This window comes from Ciona robusta, chromosome 8 (assembly GCF_009617815.1).
Source record: "Ciona robusta chromosome 8, ASM961781v2".
In the NCBI taxonomy this organism is placed as follows: Eukaryota; Metazoa; Chordata; class Ascidiacea; order Phlebobranchia; family Cionidae; genus Ciona; species Ciona robusta.
In genome coordinates this window covers 2,993,340-3,011,790 of record NC_143242.1, presented here as the reverse complement: position 1 = coordinate 3,011,790, position 18,451 = coordinate 2,993,340, and the positions used below count along the sequence as shown (strand labels likewise).

General features: G+C 32.0%; 1 protein-coding gene across 2 annotated transcripts in view; it reads left to right on the top strand.

Annotated features, from left to right (window-relative positions):
- LOC149732297 (phospholipid-transporting ATPase ABCA1-like) overlaps nt 1-18,451 on the top strand; it is a 35,795-nt gene that overhangs the window by 2,102 nt on the left and 15,242 nt on the right. For both annotated transcript variants that reach the window (XM_089883151.1, XM_089883150.1), the window contains exons 5-27: nt 256-371; nt 813-1,001; nt 1,408-1,578; nt 2,274-2,386; nt 2,612-2,715; nt 3,005-3,177; nt 3,839-4,012; nt 5,595-5,697; nt 6,681-6,792; nt 7,460-7,666; nt 8,690-8,804; nt 9,174-9,281; nt 9,656-9,765; nt 10,928-11,039; nt 11,555-11,736; nt 12,203-12,418; nt 13,718-13,948; nt 14,425-14,651; nt 15,650-15,783; nt 16,092-16,223; nt 16,877-17,006; nt 17,614-17,734; nt 18,024-18,154. In XM_089883151.1, the coding sequence (XP_089739277.1) occupies nt 256-371; nt 813-1,001; nt 1,408-1,578; nt 2,274-2,386; nt 2,612-2,715; nt 3,005-3,177; nt 3,839-4,012; nt 5,595-5,697; nt 6,681-6,792; nt 7,460-7,666; nt 8,690-8,804; nt 9,174-9,281; nt 9,656-9,765; nt 10,928-11,039; nt 11,555-11,736; nt 12,203-12,418; nt 13,718-13,948; nt 14,425-14,651; nt 15,650-15,783; nt 16,092-16,223; nt 16,877-17,006; nt 17,614-17,734; nt 18,024-18,154 (3,411 nt within the window). The remainder of the gene's footprint in view (nt 1-255; nt 372-812; nt 1,002-1,407; nt 1,579-2,273; nt 2,387-2,611; nt 2,716-3,004; nt 3,178-3,838; nt 4,013-5,594; nt 5,698-6,680; nt 6,793-7,459; nt 7,667-8,689; nt 8,805-9,173; nt 9,282-9,655; nt 9,766-10,927; nt 11,040-11,554; nt 11,737-12,202; nt 12,419-13,717; nt 13,949-14,424; nt 14,652-15,649; nt 15,784-16,091; nt 16,224-16,876; nt 17,007-17,613; nt 17,735-18,023; nt 18,155-18,451) is intronic.

Here is an 18,451-nt window from a genome sequence, read left to right as displayed (position 1 = left end):
AAACAGTCCAATACATATGTCATAGAAAATAAGAATACCATGTCATGGAAAATTTAGTAACAGGCTTACATGTGCATGGGATTTTCCACTGGCCCCTAAGGTTCCTGTCACTTGTATAAGGGGAAACACATTTCACAGTTATTATTTACATACAGTGGTGAAACAAATGTTTTTCACCCTCCAAAAAATTTGTCTATACTGGTTTCACTGGAATTGTACTACTGAAAATACAATCAATATATTTTATTTATTTAGCGTTTTCCACTGTCCTCACAAATGCAACAACATATGCTGATTTTCTCACTACTAACCTCAGTCTACCGACTGCAACCGTGGATGCATTATTGAACAGCACTGTTGCCCTGCTACAAGTAAGCATTTTAAATTGCCGAACATTTTATTTATTGATGATTTTTTTTCAATACAACTAATTTAAAGCAAATATTCAATTTATAGCATTTTATGCAGAGATATACATAGATAGGTGTAAGGCTTTACATGATAAAAGACATTGGCCAACTGACTCATGGGTAATGGACCAACTCAGTTCCAAATCTCAGTTCCCATGGTGTATTAGTATCTAAGATAAGGACTTAACCCATACACAGTAACATTAAAGATTCAAGTCTATTTTGTGTAATTTAATATGCTATATAAATCTCGGTCAAATGGTATATTTATTGCATTCTGTTTCATGTAACTATATAACTATAAAACCATGCCATAACTTGTAACTTCACTTACACTCGTACTAAAATATTTTATTCATGATTTTCTCATAACTTTACAAGAAATCACCAATTTTCTCCCAGGTAAGCACTCTACAAGCGACACTCCAGCAGCGTATAGTTGTGTGTAATCCACAAACCTTTCAACTTACATTCCAATTCCCACCAACATTCAATACAACCACCGTGACCAACCAACTTTGTAATTTAACCGACGCGCAACTGGCATTGCTGTCCTCATACACTGGCTCAAGCTTGGTTACCATTCAGCCAGTAAGTTATTTAATGCTTGATCTAGTTTGGAGTATCTGGACGTGTTACCTTTAGAATAACTTTGCTAATATATATATATACTGGATTGTTTTGTATAATGGTAAAATTGTAGCCAGTTTTATGAAAATATGGCTAACTTGGGGCTTAAATGGCAATACGGTTCCAGGGCATGTCCAGGAACTTACAAAGGGGGTACAACTCTATTTGAAACATTTCTTTAAGTGAGAAATGATGTGAGACAATAAAGCATGGTTAATTTATTTTTCACAAAAAGGGTCAGGGCCCAGATTCCCTTAAATACGTCCATGTTGTTGTCTTCGCAATTTGCGACATTTAAACCTTTTTCTTGCTTCTTGGGTAATATAAATTACATATTAAGTAAATTAAATACTACTGTCTTTTTTAGCTTGGACTTCTTCTTAATCAAAATTCGGCTAACCTCAACGAAGTATTAAAGAGGGTCACTGGTTACAGCAGCCAGCTACAAACTATTAGTGGACCTGCAGCTAGTTTGCTTTCATCATCCCAGTCAGCTTCTGGAGGGTTGGGATTAATTACTGGAAATTTTTCATTTAATGTAAGTTTAATATAAGTTAGGAAATTTTGGATTTTTATAAGAGTAAATTGTCTTTTTGAATATAAAGTGTCTGTATTTGTGTAATTAATATAAAATTAGCTTCTAATAAAAATAATTTTGTTTGTCTCTTTGATTACAAAAATTTTGGATTTTTATTTTTATGAGAAAGTTTTGGATTTTTATAAGGGTAAATTTTTTTTTTTTTTAATTTTAATATAAAGTGTCTATATTTGTGTAATTAATATAAAATTACTGTATTTAGTATAGGCAGTAAAACTTTTTTTTCCAAGATGTTATATAAGCAGTAAGCTATGCAAAGATAAAATGCCATAGCTTCATAATAATTAAGATAATTTTATTTGTCTTTGCGGTTACGGTAGCGAACATTTAGAAATATTTTAAACGAAAATACAGGATATAGTAATAAAACAACAGTTGTTAAAACTTGTTTACACTTAAAAACATATTTGCATTTAATTGGAAAAAAATAAGCATGGAAAAAAATAAGCAATTGGAAAAAAAATAAACATACCCTAGCAGACGAATGACCCATTTATGTTTAATTATTATCATCAAGTTAAACTTCCAATGGAAAGAAAAGTGTGCGTAAATACACACACATACATAAGATATAAGCATATGACGAAACCGTTGAAATATGTATACTGGTTACTGACTTACCACCTACTGTGTAGGACTTCTGTGGTCACCCACATACTAAAACAACACAAGCCTCTTCCTTGTTAACTGGTGGAAATCAAAACCTGACGTCAGGCTTGCTTCAAATTCTAACGACTTCTCAGTCCAGGTAATTACACTGATGAGGGATGACTTCATACTTTTTTATGTAGTGTAGATTAAAGCAAGTATAGTGTAAAAAAATTTGCAACATAAAAAGTGAAAAAAATGTTTTATGCAAATTTCTATTTTTTTATGCAAAAAAAATATTGTAAAAATATATTAACACACAATTATTTCAAATCCTGTTTCAGTCCATTTTTATAACTGATCAAATATGAAAATTATTTTGCAGTGGACCCATCAATTCAACAGCATTCTGTCAAAATTTGACCTCAGTCCTTGAAAGCAACAATCAATTTAAGTTTCTTTGGCAAGTTCTAAAACCACTGTTAGTTGGTAAGTTATACAGTAGATTTTTATAAAAAAACACCTGGTTTTTAGCGATCGATTTTTTAGCATAAATAGTATGTTGAAAAATTCATTAATATTCTATTAAAAGGTTGTTTTATTCAATACAAACATACTGTACACAGTTTTCTAGCATGAATACTGTACACTAGCATAAAACATGGACTGTTACGTTTAAACTAAAACAGACCAGGAAATCATGTTTTACGCATCTAGTTTTTTTGTACTAGGTTTATAGTCAGAAAAGGAATTAAAAATCCAAAAAAACTTTCTTTAGGAAAAATTCCCTACACACCGGACACACCCCTAGTTCGCTCCATAATAAAAAGAGCAAACGCAACTTTTGAAACAATTGGAATTGTTCAAGAGTTCGGACAACTATGGTTGTCAACCAATGGACCAGCTCTTTATAATTTGCTTGAAAGTGGAGCTACAGTGCAAAGTTTGAGAGTAAGTTAAGTGTATGTTTGATTTGAATATGAACGTAACAGATCTCAGCCTATATATATATATATATATATATATGACATAGATAGGATTTAGTATATAACATGGATAATAGTGTTTTTATCACATTGCAAGTGCTATATAAGCAGCACTCATTAAACTAGTCACAATACAGTACTCTAGCTAGCATTATTATTACATTTTTAATTCAATAGACATAGGTGTCACTTTGGTCTACATTTTCATATGTTTCGATTTAAAATAATGACGGCAAACTGTGCAGAAAATTTAAAATTTCTAAAACTATCATCAGTGCTTTAGGAATAAGTTTCTAGTGTATTTTTGTGGTATTAAAGTTTGTGTTTCAACAGATAAATAATGCTTTGCATAATAATTTGTATATTTTAACCATTTTTCTGTTAAGAATGAAAGTAATAAAATAGTTATTTCATGAGTGTTATCAAGAAAGCACATGGTTTATTCTCACACAGTACTTCAAACTGTATATATTTAGTTCATACAAACAGACAAACTTAACTTTTTTTTGTTCTAATGTATAAATACTCCGCAGTAGAACCTATATCTCGTTATAACAATTTACAAACATTATATACCAGTAACTATATATTTTCATTAACCAATTTCTATTTAATTTTTTTTGCAGACAATTTTGAACACTACTCCTCTTAACACATTAGCCACTTTGTTCAACACATCAGTTTCAAATGTACAGCAATTAAAAACTTTTCTATCAAATGATTACAGTCCTACCGATGGTATAACAACATGGAAGGACTTGTATTACCAATTAAATTCTGGAATATTGCTCATAACCAATGTAAGTGTTAACTTGTATATTGTAGATATATAGTAGGTTGGGGGAAGATGGGACACCTTTTCATGCTGTTTTTTGGTCTTTTTAGTAGTAAACAGAGAAAAAAGAAAAAAAGAATTATAAAATGTATCCTCACGACTCCAATAGACCGTTGTTAATTGTTTAAAACACGATTGGGTTATTTTGATATTACGAGCTAAAGATGTCCCATATTTTCCCACCCTACTATATATATATATGGATTGCCAATATTAGCTATACACTTTATGTGAGGTTTATTTTAAACTGTAATGATCATTAGCATAATTGCAGCATAACGTGTAAACCTATATATGTTATAGATAGTATGATGGGAAAAATGCCTTTAGCACATAATATCCAAATATCCTAATCGTGTTTTAAACAATTAACAATGGTCTATGGGAGTCATGAAGAATTGTTTTTATAATTCATTAAATGTTCTTTGCTTTCTACCAAATGCAACAAGAAAATACAATGAAAGGGTGTCCTATATACCCCCACCCTACTATATTATGTTTGGTATATGGAATTCATGCTGTTAATATTTCCCACATTTAAGCTTATAATGGTAATTGTGATAGTATAACCATAATTATAACTTCAACAGTATACTGATAGCCTGGTACTGGTAGCTTGTGTACTTAAATTGTTCCAATAAACCAGTGTACTTAAATTGTTCCAATAAACCAGAGTCATGTGTAATGCACATAACACAGCATAAGCAATCCTAATGATTACGTCATTACTGGAATGGCCTCCGTATCCTAATATTTAAATATACGCACACGCAGTGGGATATGTTGTAATATCGTCAAAATCTATTAAATACTGTCATGTCATTTGATGATCCACCAACACAAGGACATTGGCCTGGCCACAAAGTACAACCTAAATGAACCTATATACATTGTGTTAGAATAATATTTGCCCAAAGCTTGTGTATGACAATAAAATGTTGATAATTCATTGGAATTCAATTTTAAAAAGATGTTGTAAACTTGCACTTTTGAGAGTAAAAATGTGATTAGTCTATGTGTTCTATTTTTTTCTATATGGGTGAGGCTGTACCCCAAGGTCTGCTAGGAGACCTTTAATTTAGAACACAGTATATCCTATTCCTGGAACAATATATATTTGTTTGGACTTTAACCTGAAAGCGTTTTAGTTAGTTTAACAGTCCTTACTTGATTTGGAAGTTTTCTAATGCGAATAATCATTACAGTTTGTTTCGCCATTGATTTACAATACACAGCAAAAACAATATCCTGCACCAAAGTCTAACTTATCTTCTGTGTTTATGATATGAACCAATTTACCATGTTTTTATTTAGGTTACTCATATCAAAACCATATACTATTGGTATTTATAACAAGTACAAGAATATTAGATAAAGCCGTTGTTAATTGTTTAAAACACGATTAGGATATTTGGATATTATGTGGTAAAGGTTTCCTGCCTAACCCCACCGTACTATATAAAGTTCTAGCAAAACGAATGTTACATAAAGTTTTACCAAAACAGATTTTTCCATGAAGTAATTCCTAATGAAATATTTACCTTCAGGTTCTCAGATGTGTTGATCTGAACAAGTTTGAAGGATATCCCAGTGAATGGCAGTTAGTGGATGATGCTTTATTAAGAACAAAAAACAAAACACTATGGGGAGGTCGGTATCAAAAATGTTAATTTTGTTTTTAATCAGCTACAGTGAAAAATAAAAAAGATATTAATATAAAGTTCTGCGGGGTAAGATGGGACACCCTTATCACGTAATATCAAAATATCCTGTTCGTGTTTCAAACAATCAACAACGATCTATGGGAGTCGTACAATTTATAATTCTTTCAATGTTTTTTGTTTACTACCAAATGAAAACATATATAATAATGTCCCCTTTTCCCCCATCCTAATATACTACCATATTATTAACTGAATAGTTACCCAAGAACTATAACACAACAACCTTTGTTAAAATGGGTTTTAATTAGTTAGTACAGTAACGTTTTTGTGTTGTCATCACTAAAAATAAGTTTGTGCTGTATACTTATTGTGGTATGGAAATAGTAACTGATCTCATGGGTGTCCCATGCTCATGGCAAGATATATGTTATTCCTGCTGTCTTAGATTCCCCATCTGTTTAAAACTGTTTTTTTCATTTGGTACCCCATATATTCTATTCTATGTGGGTTTTAACCGCCAGTCATTGTCCACTAATTAAAGAAATAAATATCAAATTTTAAACTGGTTTAGAACTTTGCCAGTTCCGTAATTTGCAGCACTGTGACGTAATATAGAGTTCATGATCTACTTTGGACGTAATTATATTTTGGGTTGATTTTTGAAGGTTCACCGGTCCGCAAAATTTGTTTCGAAACTTTACCGGTTCCCAAGCTAAAAAGCTTTAGAACCACTGGTCTATTCTATGTGAGTGAGGTCCAGCAGGGTGGCACGCCATGGGCCTCGGATTTAGGCCAGGATTGGCCCATTACCCCATGCCAACCCATATAACATTTGCACTTGAATGTTGTTTACCCTGACATAGGCAGCCTGAATAGGACGTTAAAACAAGGCTATGAATAATCTATTGTCATATGATCTTGGGCTTAAGGCTTCTGTTTACTGCAAATACAAGAGCAATTTATTTACAGGAATTGTTTTTCCGGATCTTACAGCGACATCTAAAACCCTTCCCAAGGTTTTAAAATACAAAATTCGCCAAGATGCTAGTTCAGTTACTAGAACTACCAGTGTACAACGATTGTAAGTGCTCTGGTTAATAATTTATGAAGCAATTTAGGTCTGTATGTTGTATAACACCACCTCAGTAGGGTCACTGTGCCAGTGTGGCTGTTTGAAAAAAACAATTGTCATGCTGGTGCATTGTTATTGTGTATGGTTCAATTTCGAAATATTTTTACCTTTGTCCAATTGACAATGGTTTGGTTTTGTATTTCAAACTTATGTTTAAGCCTATGGAATAGCGAATTCATTGCTAAGTGGAATTGTGCAATGCCTCTTACCACGCCATGTAAGTTTCTCATTTAATTTGACATTTCTTTAATTATTCATCAGTCAAACACAAAAAAAAAGATAATTACCTTCAGCAAACACAAAAAGGACAATTGCCTACCTGTAACCTGTGCATGAATAATATGTGTGGTGTAGATTTTTAAATTTTGAAAAACATTTATATATATATATATATATATACAATATAATTATTTTTTAAAGTCGTATTTAAATTATTTCATAATTATCCCAGAGTTCACAAAAAATGACCAAACAAAGAACAATAAAAAGCATAAATATCTAATTCCTAAAACTCTAGTAATTTTTCCTAAACTGAACTAAAAAAGTTTGAAAATCATATTCATTTTTAATTGTGTGCAAATCATATTCATTTCAACAATTTCCAATCAATGTTCAGTTTTTGGCGGCCTGGTGCAGAAAGTGGCACGGGCCGTGTCAAGTATTATGTCAGCGGCTTCGTGCACATTCAAGACATGTTAGAGGATGCCATCGTAGAAGAATTTCACAACCAGCACAATAACGTGACAACTAGTAATACCAATTCCCAAAATATACTCGGAAAATACCTTCAACTAATGCCTTATCCTTGTTTTACAAGAGACAGGTGACTTGGAAAAAATTCCAATGCAAAAGAAATTGAAGTTTTTCTCAGATTTATTAATTTATACACCATTGACCAAAGGTGTTTGAAAGAGCCTTTTCTTTTGCATTGGTGGCTTACAATATTTTATATTTATTTTCTGCTATTTCCTGTACAGCTATTGGCAGCCAGACGCAGAGGCGGACTACACCTCCAACAATATGGATTATTATAACGGGGGGTTCCTATTTTTGCAAGACATGCTAGAGCAAGCAATTATTGAGGGAATTACCCCTAACCCCCCCTTACCCGGGTTACCCCACTACTTGGGGCATTACTTGCAAGAGTTTCCATACCCATGTTATACATATGACGAGTGAGAAAAAAGCACGAGTTTAAAACGTCTGCTATAATTCCTGGGTTCCCATCTTGTTTGCCTTAATTCTGTGTGTTGCTGTGTCAATTAAAATGGTTAATTTTGAGCACTTCAAAATTTATTTCAATTGAGGTCAACTGGAATAATTGTTTCGGCTACCGACAAAAGTTAGTCGGTCGCTGTTACTGTTGGTGATTGCGGTTTTTTAGTCGGCCGACCAAATTTTCGTGCATTACTTATTACAGCAGTAAGTCGGTCAAAATCGGCCAACTAAAATTTTAGTCTGTCGATTTAGACGGCGACTGGTTTCGTCGGTAGCCGAGAATGTCATCTCTGCTTCATTATAAAATAAAATACATATTTTAATTATTTCCAATTTTTTATTTCAAATTTAAGCCAACAATTTGGTGCAGTCACATTTTACTTTTTACATTTGTTAAACACCATGAATTTACGACAAAATTATGGTAAAATAACAATTGTCTATTTTTGTATTTAAAATCTAAAATTAGATAATAAAGAGCAAACTATTTAAGTAATTCTGGTGTTATAAAATATTTAATTAATGTTTTACACAAAACTAATTATTTCTGCTATCACATGACTTAATCCAAATTGCATGTCTTTCTTATATATTTACTATAATTATTATATTTGTTATATTTTTAAAGATTTTTGGAATATTTATCTGGTCTTCTTTCCCTCCTTATGACCCTGGCTTGGATATATTCTGTTTGTATCATCATTAAGAATATTGTGTATGAAAAAGAGCAGCGCCTGAAAGAGGTGAGCATCTTAAACCGGTTTGGACTTGTATAAACCAGTTTTAACTGGTCAAAATCATTAAAAAACTGGAAATGTTTAAAAAAATTTTTTTTTTAAATATTTTATTGCATTTCTTTTTCATATAAACTTAATATTAATTAAATTTTACATAATAAGTATGTTTATATAGCGTTTAAACTTTGTTTTACAAGTTAGAGTTTTTGCTTGGATTTAGTTTTTTAATCAATAAACTTTTAAGAATGTTTTTTTTTAATATTTTTTTATTTTCAACATTTTATTGCCTTTTCTTTGATTTTTTCGCACATGACATTTTTGTCCTCTTTATTGCACATTCGGTTTGCACATAATGTAACATTTTCACTGACCCAGGTTATGAAAATGATGGGCCTAAGTAACGGGGTGCATTGGGTGGCTTGGTTCATTAATTCATTCATTCTCATGTTTGTTTCAATACTTCTACTTCTGATGGTACTTAAGGTATGAAATAAAGGAATTTTAACAAAAACTAGTTTTAATAGATAGGTGTAATATAGCTCTTATTGCAAATATATTGTGCGTAATTTTTGCACTATGTTTGTGAGTGTAATTATCCCGATAAAAGTAAAAAATGAAAAGTACTTTAAAAGTCTGAAATCAACAATTTATATGGTTAAAAAAATCTTCGGGATTATGTGTGCATTTTTCTTAAGCATAAAGAGATTTCTTCTTAAAAAACCTCATAAAGTTTTGTCGTTAAAAATTTATGAGCAGTAGTCAATAGCTCAGTTTTTAAAGAGCAAATAAGTGTAGACTACAACCTGTGATACACACACACACTATTCTCAGTTACATAATATGCTATAATGTAACAGGTTGGAGATGTGACACCATACAGCAACATGTTCATTGTAATGCTGTGGCTGTGTTGCTTTGCCATCGCCACAATATCGCAATGCTTTCTCATCAGTTGCTTTTTTTCCAGGTAAAAAAATTCCAAATTACCAAGTAAAAAATCTACATTATAAAGCATGTACTACGTTTTGAGAAACCTTTTGTATCTGTAAAATTATTTGGTGCCCTGGTTTAGTGGTTAAGCCATTGTATCCTAACCAAAAAATACCAAGTTAATTGCGCGTTACTAATACCATTGACTGTATATGTGTTATATTGCATTACTTTAACCCAGTGGCCACTAATGGGTTGTAGCACCCTGGGTAGGGATGCACATTACAGAATTTCGAATCCATGAGATTCGAATCCTTTTGTATTCGAATCTAATTACGGGATTCGGTATTCTGTTTAATGACGTCATTACACGTCATCTCATATACTATATTAACAATTTTTGAAAGTTATTAATTTTGAAAAAAAATATTTTTGTGTTTGTGGGACTTTCGAGAGTAAACGTTTCGTAACGTCTTTTCATAGCCTGCTATACGTTTCATGACGCAATAGCTACCCAATAGTACAATTTTTGATCATTTTACAAAATGATTTTTCAAGATCCAACAAGGCTGTTATAAAAGAGTCAATAAACTGACTTTTGTGGGTAAAATTTTTTTTTCTTATAAATATAAAAAGATTCGAAATTCTAGATTCGGAATTCTAGATTCGAATTAAAGTATTCTAGGATATCCTAGAATACCTAATTATTCTGTAATGTGCATCCCTAACCCTGGGTGTCAGGAAAATGGGTCAACTCTTGCCTAAATCTTATGTCCTTTAGTATGGCAGGGCACCTCAGCAATGGGCAATAGAATATATGTAAACTTATTGCATAGTTTATGTTTTTGCCTCGATTCTATCCAGGGCCAATCTTGCTGCTGCATGTGGTATCATTGACTGCATATGTGTTATTTGGCAAGGGTGACATTGGTGTGCCATGCCGTAGGACCTCTCCCCCATAAAATAGTATATAGTAGAGTGGGGGAAGATGGGACACCTTTTCATTCTATTTTCTCGTCCCATTTGGTAGTAAATAAAGAAAATTCGAAAAATTATAAAACCGTATCCTCACGACTCCCAGAGAAAACGCGATAAGGATATTCGGATAATATGTGCTAAAGGTTACCCATCTTCCCCCACCCTACTATATGTAAAATTATTATAACCTATTTTTTTATGTTTTTACCACAATTCCATAGGGCCAATCTAGCTGCTGCATGCGGTGGAATCATCTACTTTGTCCTTTACATTCCATACAACATGGCTTATGCATGGGAGGACCGGATGACATTATCAACAAAACTAGTTGCAGTAAGTTAAATGAATGAATGAATGTAACTTACTTTATCCTCTTGTGGCCGGAAAACGACAGTCGTTATCACACGGGTGTTTGTACACCTCGTGCTAGCTTACGAGTTACCATGTATGTTACTTTGTGGGTGATTATTTTTTGGGGATTTTTTCGTTGTTTCTTACATTTGTGATTTTTGACTATATCTAATGTTATTATGTCATGTATACTATGAAATATAGAGGTTTTAAACAGTGTATGTTAATATTGCACAAAGTATTGTGTGGATAGCATTCAATTGTTGTTGTATTATAGGTATTACACTCGTTATACGGTTACATATAACTTTAGTATAATAATAATGTAAACTTGTTACCTGAAAAATCCATTTATTTTTTAAATACAGTTGTATAGTATAGTAGTATGTCTTCTATTGGATTTTTACAAAATAAAATACGTATCAAATTTTGCCATCACTACCCCAAAAATTTGTATCAAAAAATAACATGTATTATTTTAATTTCCTAAATTATAGTGTCTTCTGTCAACTGTATCTTTTGGTTACGGAGCTGGGTATATATCTCAATATGAAATGTCAGGTGATGGAATTCAGTTTTATAACTGGAACAAAAGTCCCGATCCCTCGGATGGAATGAATTTCCTCCTCTCCATGCTTATGATGTTGGTTGACGCTGCAATATATCTCATACTAACATGGTATGGTGCTGTTTTAGTGCTGTTTTTGATTTTTTTATTTTTTTTTGCTGAAATTAGATTTTTGTTACCATTTTTTTACGTTTTTTTTGCGTGTAGATTTTGTACCATTTGTTACATTTTTTTGTATGTAGATTTTGTACCATTGTTGAAACTTTTTGTACCATTTTTTGCATTTTCCTATTAGGAGAAAGAATAGTGTTAAAGAAAGGTAATGGTACCGTCTTAGGATTGTTGTTTTCTTTTTTTTCTTTTTTTGTGTGTAGATTTTGTATTATTGCTCACATTTTTTGCATATTGAGCACAGAGAATAATGGTAAACAAAGTTCTTTTGTTCCTTTTTTAGTCCATAGATTATGTCAACCATTGTAGTTTAAGTTCCTGGTATTACCAACAACAACAGTAGACCATTCTGTGTTTACAATTGCTTGCTTTGAGTCATTGTAATTCCCCCTATTGTTAATCCCAGGTACATCGAAGCAGTGTTTCCAGGTCAGTATGGTGTTCCACGTCCATGGAACTTCTTCCTGCATCGAAGTTATTGGTGTGGCAACACTGAACCTAGAGATACAAGGGATTCTCATCTTGCTTTCCGTCAACAAAGCGACGAAGAATTGAAATTGGAAAATGAACCAACACATCTGAAACTTGGAGTTGCTATAGAAAACTTAAAGAAAGTCTACAGGTATGTATTATGAAGCCACTTGACTGTCATACATGATGAAATGAAACTTTTTAATAAGACTAATGCCTTAACCTAAAATACCCAACCAAAAGAAGGTACAGTCTAAATGTTTCCTAGTAAAGTTTTAATCATTTAGCAAGTTGTGGTATTATGATCCCGATTTTCCCGCTTTTTTTGCAGCGTTTTGTACAGGATTGTAAAATTTGTAAATCCGGACGGTGATCGTTTAATTTTATTAAAAATCCGGACGTAATATGTTTTACGTGCGTCTGTCACCCAAGCAACCAAATCTTGTTATAAAGCGTATTACTAACCATCACCACATAGAAACGGCTGTTAAAGCTGCGATCTTATGTTTTATGTTCGTCGCGTGTTCGTAATAATCAGCTAACGAAGTCGCTGGAGTAACAAACATTGCCGTGCTGCAATTTGACATTTTGCGCTTAATTGTTACGTCACATGTCTTATTGCAACATAACTATTAACTATGACGTTTCATTACGTAACAATCGGGAGGAATGCCCACTGCCCAACGAACCACGAGATCGAAACATCGTGTATGAGCGTCACATTTTTACGCTCTGCGCGGGCGTAGGAAATAAAGGAAGACGCATGCGGTAGCATACATTCTACACCTAACAAACGAAGCAATCGTTGTGAATTTATTCTCGTGAAAAGTGCCGTAATGAAACTCTGGTTCTCGTGCGGTGCCAACGAATGATGTTTTTTGGCTTCTGTCCAAGCTCGGCCGGGAAGATACTTTACTTTGTAATATCATATTACAATTTGCGTTGGTTCCAATTAACTTCTTCACACACTTTTAAAGCTACAACCATGTTAAATAACATGATCAAAATTATTTTTAACTAATTTAAAGGCGTTGTTGTTAAAAACACACAACTAAGAAACATAAAGTATTATGTGCTGACCGTATCAAATTTACACCAAACTATGTAACCTTTTCACAATTTTTTTTTTAGGAATGTTCAATATTTTTTTTCCGCAATAGGAAACGATGAATAACTGTATCCTTGTGCGTTATTGTTAAAAAACACACAAATAGAAAACAGGGTATTATATGTGCTATTATAAGAATGTTCAACATTATTTTTCAGCACTAAAAAAGTTAATAACTGTATCCATATGCGTTAAAAAGCATAGGGCATTAATATGTGCTATATTAAGTATATTGAACATTATTTTTCAGCAATGGAAAGAAATAAAATAACTGTATTCTTATGCGTTAAAAAACCCAGGGTATTATGTGATACATTAAGTATATTCAACATTATTTTTCAGCAATGGAAAAGTGGCAGTTGACGATTTGTCTCTTAACTTCTACGAAAGCCAGATCACGGCGTTTCTTGGGCATAACGGTGCGGGGAAAACGACGACTATGTCGATGCTCACTGGGTTATTCCCACCTAGTGGTGGAACTGCGCAAATCTACGGCAGCGACATTAGAACTGATATGGATTCAATTAGACACGAGTTGGGCTTCTGTCCGCAACATAATGTTCTGTTTGGAGAGTAAGTATGTTTTAACTTTTTTAATAAACAAACAAATAATTAAAATACAACATAATGTTCTGTTTGAAGAATAAGTGTGTTTGTTTTTATATTTTTTATGTTAATATTGTATGAACTGTTACAAAATAAGGATTATTCAGTTTTGATATGACCTGTTTGACGTATTTTAGTTTTTATAGGTTTGGCGCCGAGACCTAATTCTTAGGGAACCAGCATCTAACTTAAAGATTAAGTGTCCAAGGCCTGTCGCATTTAACAACAATTGCTCCAATTCAGTGGTCACTAATAGGTGTACGAATTGTCAGCAAAAAAAATGTTCCAAAAATACCAACAATTTTACCTTTAGAAACAAACTTATTCTTAGTGAAGTCAATTAGCCAATAAATATTTTTAAAAAATATAAATCTTTTATAATTTAAAAGATCTCAAGGAAAAAACTTTAAAAAAATTACAATTGAGATTAATTTTTTCCACAGTTTGACAGTTCTTGAGCACCTGCAGTTATACGCTGGTTTAAAAGGAGCCAGCAGTGGTAAGGTACAAAGTGAAGAAGAAACAGACAGCATGCTACGAGACGTGGGACTTCCTCATAAGAAGAATGAGGTCTCTCGTCATTTATCTGGAGGAATGAAGCGGAAGTTGTCGGTTGCCGTAGCTTTTGTGGGTGGCTCTAAATGTGTGGTGCTTGATGAACCAACTGCAGGTGAAAAAAAATGTTGAAATCATAAGCTAAGTATGGAGTATCACATGTAAACTCAAAGCATAACTGGACTTGTAATATAGTGGGGTGGGGGAAGAAGGGACACCTTTGTATTCTATTTCTGGTTCCATTTGTGTAGTACCCAAACAAAATTCGGAGAATTATAAAACCGTATCCTCACGACTCACATAGACTGTTGTCAATTCTTTAAAACTCGATCAGAATACTCAGAGAATGTGTACTAAATGTGTCCCATTTTCCCCCACCTTAATACACTTTGAAAAGTTACTTTAAACTTTTCTTATAACAGAATTTGCAATGTTTTTTTAAGGAGTCTAAGGCGCTTTTTGACACTCTTACTAGGACAAAGAGTACATTTGTCTTAAAAGTTACTGAAATATGATTTTTTTTAATATGGTCTCCACCAAGTTGATCATCATATTTAACCTAGTTGGGTAGTTGTGCGCAATTTCTGATCTCCAGGTCCCATGGTTTCCCCTTAATAGATATTTGTCTCTTGAATACAAAAAGGAATATTATAGTTGTTCTGTTATAAATAATGTACAGGCACAACAAGTTTCACTTTATTTATTATCATGCTTTTGAGTCATAACACCGCTATAACACCGCTGTTTTAGTAATAAATTATTTATCACAGAGCGTCACTAATTCTGTAAAACTTGTCCATAACTGTACTCTGTTCTCTGTAGGTTTTTTTTTTCATTCAATTAGTGAGAGTGGCCAATATTTTATGTTGTAAAACTATGTTATAGTTACCCTTATACAAAAATACAATATTTCTATTTTGTAAAATTAGTACAATTTTAAAACTGTTTGATAATGTTTTATTGTTAAAAATAAATACTAATTTAAAAATAAAAACATATTTATACTTTTTTTACTTTTGTGTTTCACTTTATTTAAAAAAACAGCTTTTTGTCCTAAAAATATAAATGTTTTCCCCGCCCTATCTCAATTCATAAATGTCAAATTATTTTCAGGTGTTGACCCTTATGCTCGACGAGGTATATGGGACTTATTGTTGCATTACAAACAAAACCGAACCATTTTACTTTCCACACATCATATGGATGAAGCCGACTTACTCGGAGACAGAATTGCCATAATCTCTCATGTAAGGAAATAATAAAAAAAATGTTGTTTTACATCTAAAAGTGTGGTTTGATTAAGTTTAACTTGTTTATGAAAAAAGCAATTTAAGTATTTTGCAACATTTGGTGCTGAATATAAAAAATTGGTGCTGTTTTTTCATTATTTTCATATTAGGCTACTGTTTTACAACTTTATTTTACTACTGTTATTTATCTGCCTTTTTTAAGATAATCTTTTACAAATTTTACAAAAGAAACTGTCAAAAATAGTTTTTCAATTAAAAATGCTTATTTATTTTTCTTATGCTTTTTAATTAAATCTTGTTATTAGGGCAAACTTAAATGTTGTGGTTCATCTCTTTTCTTGAAAAGTTGCTTTGGTGTTGGGTATTACTTGACCCTTATAAAGGAAGATAAAGAAGCTTCAGATGCAAGTCCCATACCTGAGAAACTACCACTACCGGTAAGTCATTATGTGAATAATTGAATGACGGGGCATGGATGAATGTTATAACATGGGTGTTCTGTTTTCTACACCTTGTGCCCGCTTATGAGTTACCACGTATGTAACTTAGTGGGTTTTTATTTTTTGTGTTTTTTTTAAATTTTTTTGTATTGCGTAATTTCTGTTTATGCTGCTAGCTATGATAAAGCGTAGCTAGAAGCATAAAAAGTAATTACTTTCAATGCTGCATGCAAAAAAATCATTAAGTTGTATACTGCGAATAGTTCTAAGCAAGCGCAAGATATATAAAACTGTCCGCTTGTGTTTTAACTCCGGACTAGACAGCAGCGCTAGGTATTTGAAAGCAACATCTTGTGCTACAGATTTCATTCTATCATTATTAAGGTTAACTTTAGTTAACTAGTTAATGCAGCACAAAAACTAGTACTTAAATATTTATTTATGTAGCTTTCATACACCCACGCTTTCACATACTGCTTTTCGGACTGTCATTCTTTAAGCTAATTAATGTTAACTTCTAGTTAACTAGTTAATGCAGCAAAAAAATTAGTTTGTCTGCCTTTTCAGTGAAATAATTTTTGCACTTTTCAGTAACGATTAATTCTACTTTGGCCTACCACCTTATGCACGTTACATTTAACTATTTACAGAAACTTGATGAAGGTTTTGAGTCAAGTTTTAGTTCGAAACAATCCCTCACTGTGTCCGAAGCTCCTTCCTCTTCCACAGCAGTGTCCTCCGCATCCACTCCATCAACTCTTCATGATGTTTCATTCATAGGTTCATATCACTCAAATTTTCGCTTGCTTTATACTTTATTTTGGTCTATAGATTCTGTTTTTTTGCTTCTTTTATACCTTATTTTGGTCTCTGAAAAAGTTTTTTTGCTTGTTTTTAACTTTATTTTGATCTGTAAAATTTTTTTTTTCGTCATATTATATTTTAGTTTCTAAAAATTGTTTGTTTTTTTTTACTTTATTTTGGTTTCTAAAACAAAAATAAAATGCAAAAAAGCATAATTTGTTAAAGTACCCCATACTCGCTTTCAAGTTATAACTCTTTTATTATCAACCAAGATTTACAGGAAATATTACATAGATTTTACAATTGTTTCATAAAACAGCTGTTCTGTCATTTTTGGATTTGCGATGTCTTAATCTTCATTGGGCATCTTTTGATTTATTGCCTTTAAAATGGTTTTTCTACTAGCACATTTTTTGTTTATTTACGACCACAAGTTTGCAATGCAAGTATTGGTACATTTCATACTATACGATAATTAAAATAATTTTTTTTTAAATTTAAAATCTGTATATATTTTGTATCCTCTTTTTAAATACCTTACGAGGGAAATTTAGGTTTTATAGTTTTTTTTTTTAACCTACAGAGCCAAAATCAACACATTATGAACACATGGTAATGGAAATGGTATCTGGGGCAAAACTTTACGAAGAAAATGGACGGGAAATTACTTTCGTTCTGCCATATGCTGCTCAAGCTGATGGAAGGTATTTACTATGATGTAACGTTTATGTTTTAAAATAAACCATTCAAAAATAGTTTAAATTTATGTTTTTTTGTTGATATTTTAGACAATTGTACACATAAATAATACTAAATTTTATATAGTGTTTATGTATATATATATTATTTTTAACCAATTCTTTCGACAAAATTTCAGTTTCACATACAATATAACTCTAGCTTTGCAAAACTTTTAGCAAAAACTAAAAAATGTTGTTTTTTTTCGCAAAAAACTTCTACAGTTTTAAAATTTCTGTACCTTTTACATTTCAGTTATGTCAAGTTATTTGAGAAATTGGACGATGCGAAAGTTAACTATGGGTTGACTGATACAAGTTTGGAGGAAATATTTCTCAATGTTGCTGAACAGAATATTGATGAAGGAAGAGATGAGAATAAAAAATGTGATTTTAATATTAAATTTCCTTTTTAAAAATAAAGCAAAGATGGAGTTTTGCTAATATTTCATAGAAAAACACTTAGTGTGATTTGTATGACGTTGTGATAAAAAATTAACTAAATGTAAGATGATAATTTAATGTAGTCTTACAACTATAACGCCGTTGTTTTTATAAGAATTTTATAAAAAACGGCGAAATATTATTTTGTGTGGATTTTGTAACCATTTTCATTAAAGACTGTTTTCTTTACCGTGCCAAACAAGCTCGCCAGTAAGTTTTTTTATTAAAATACCAGAATAA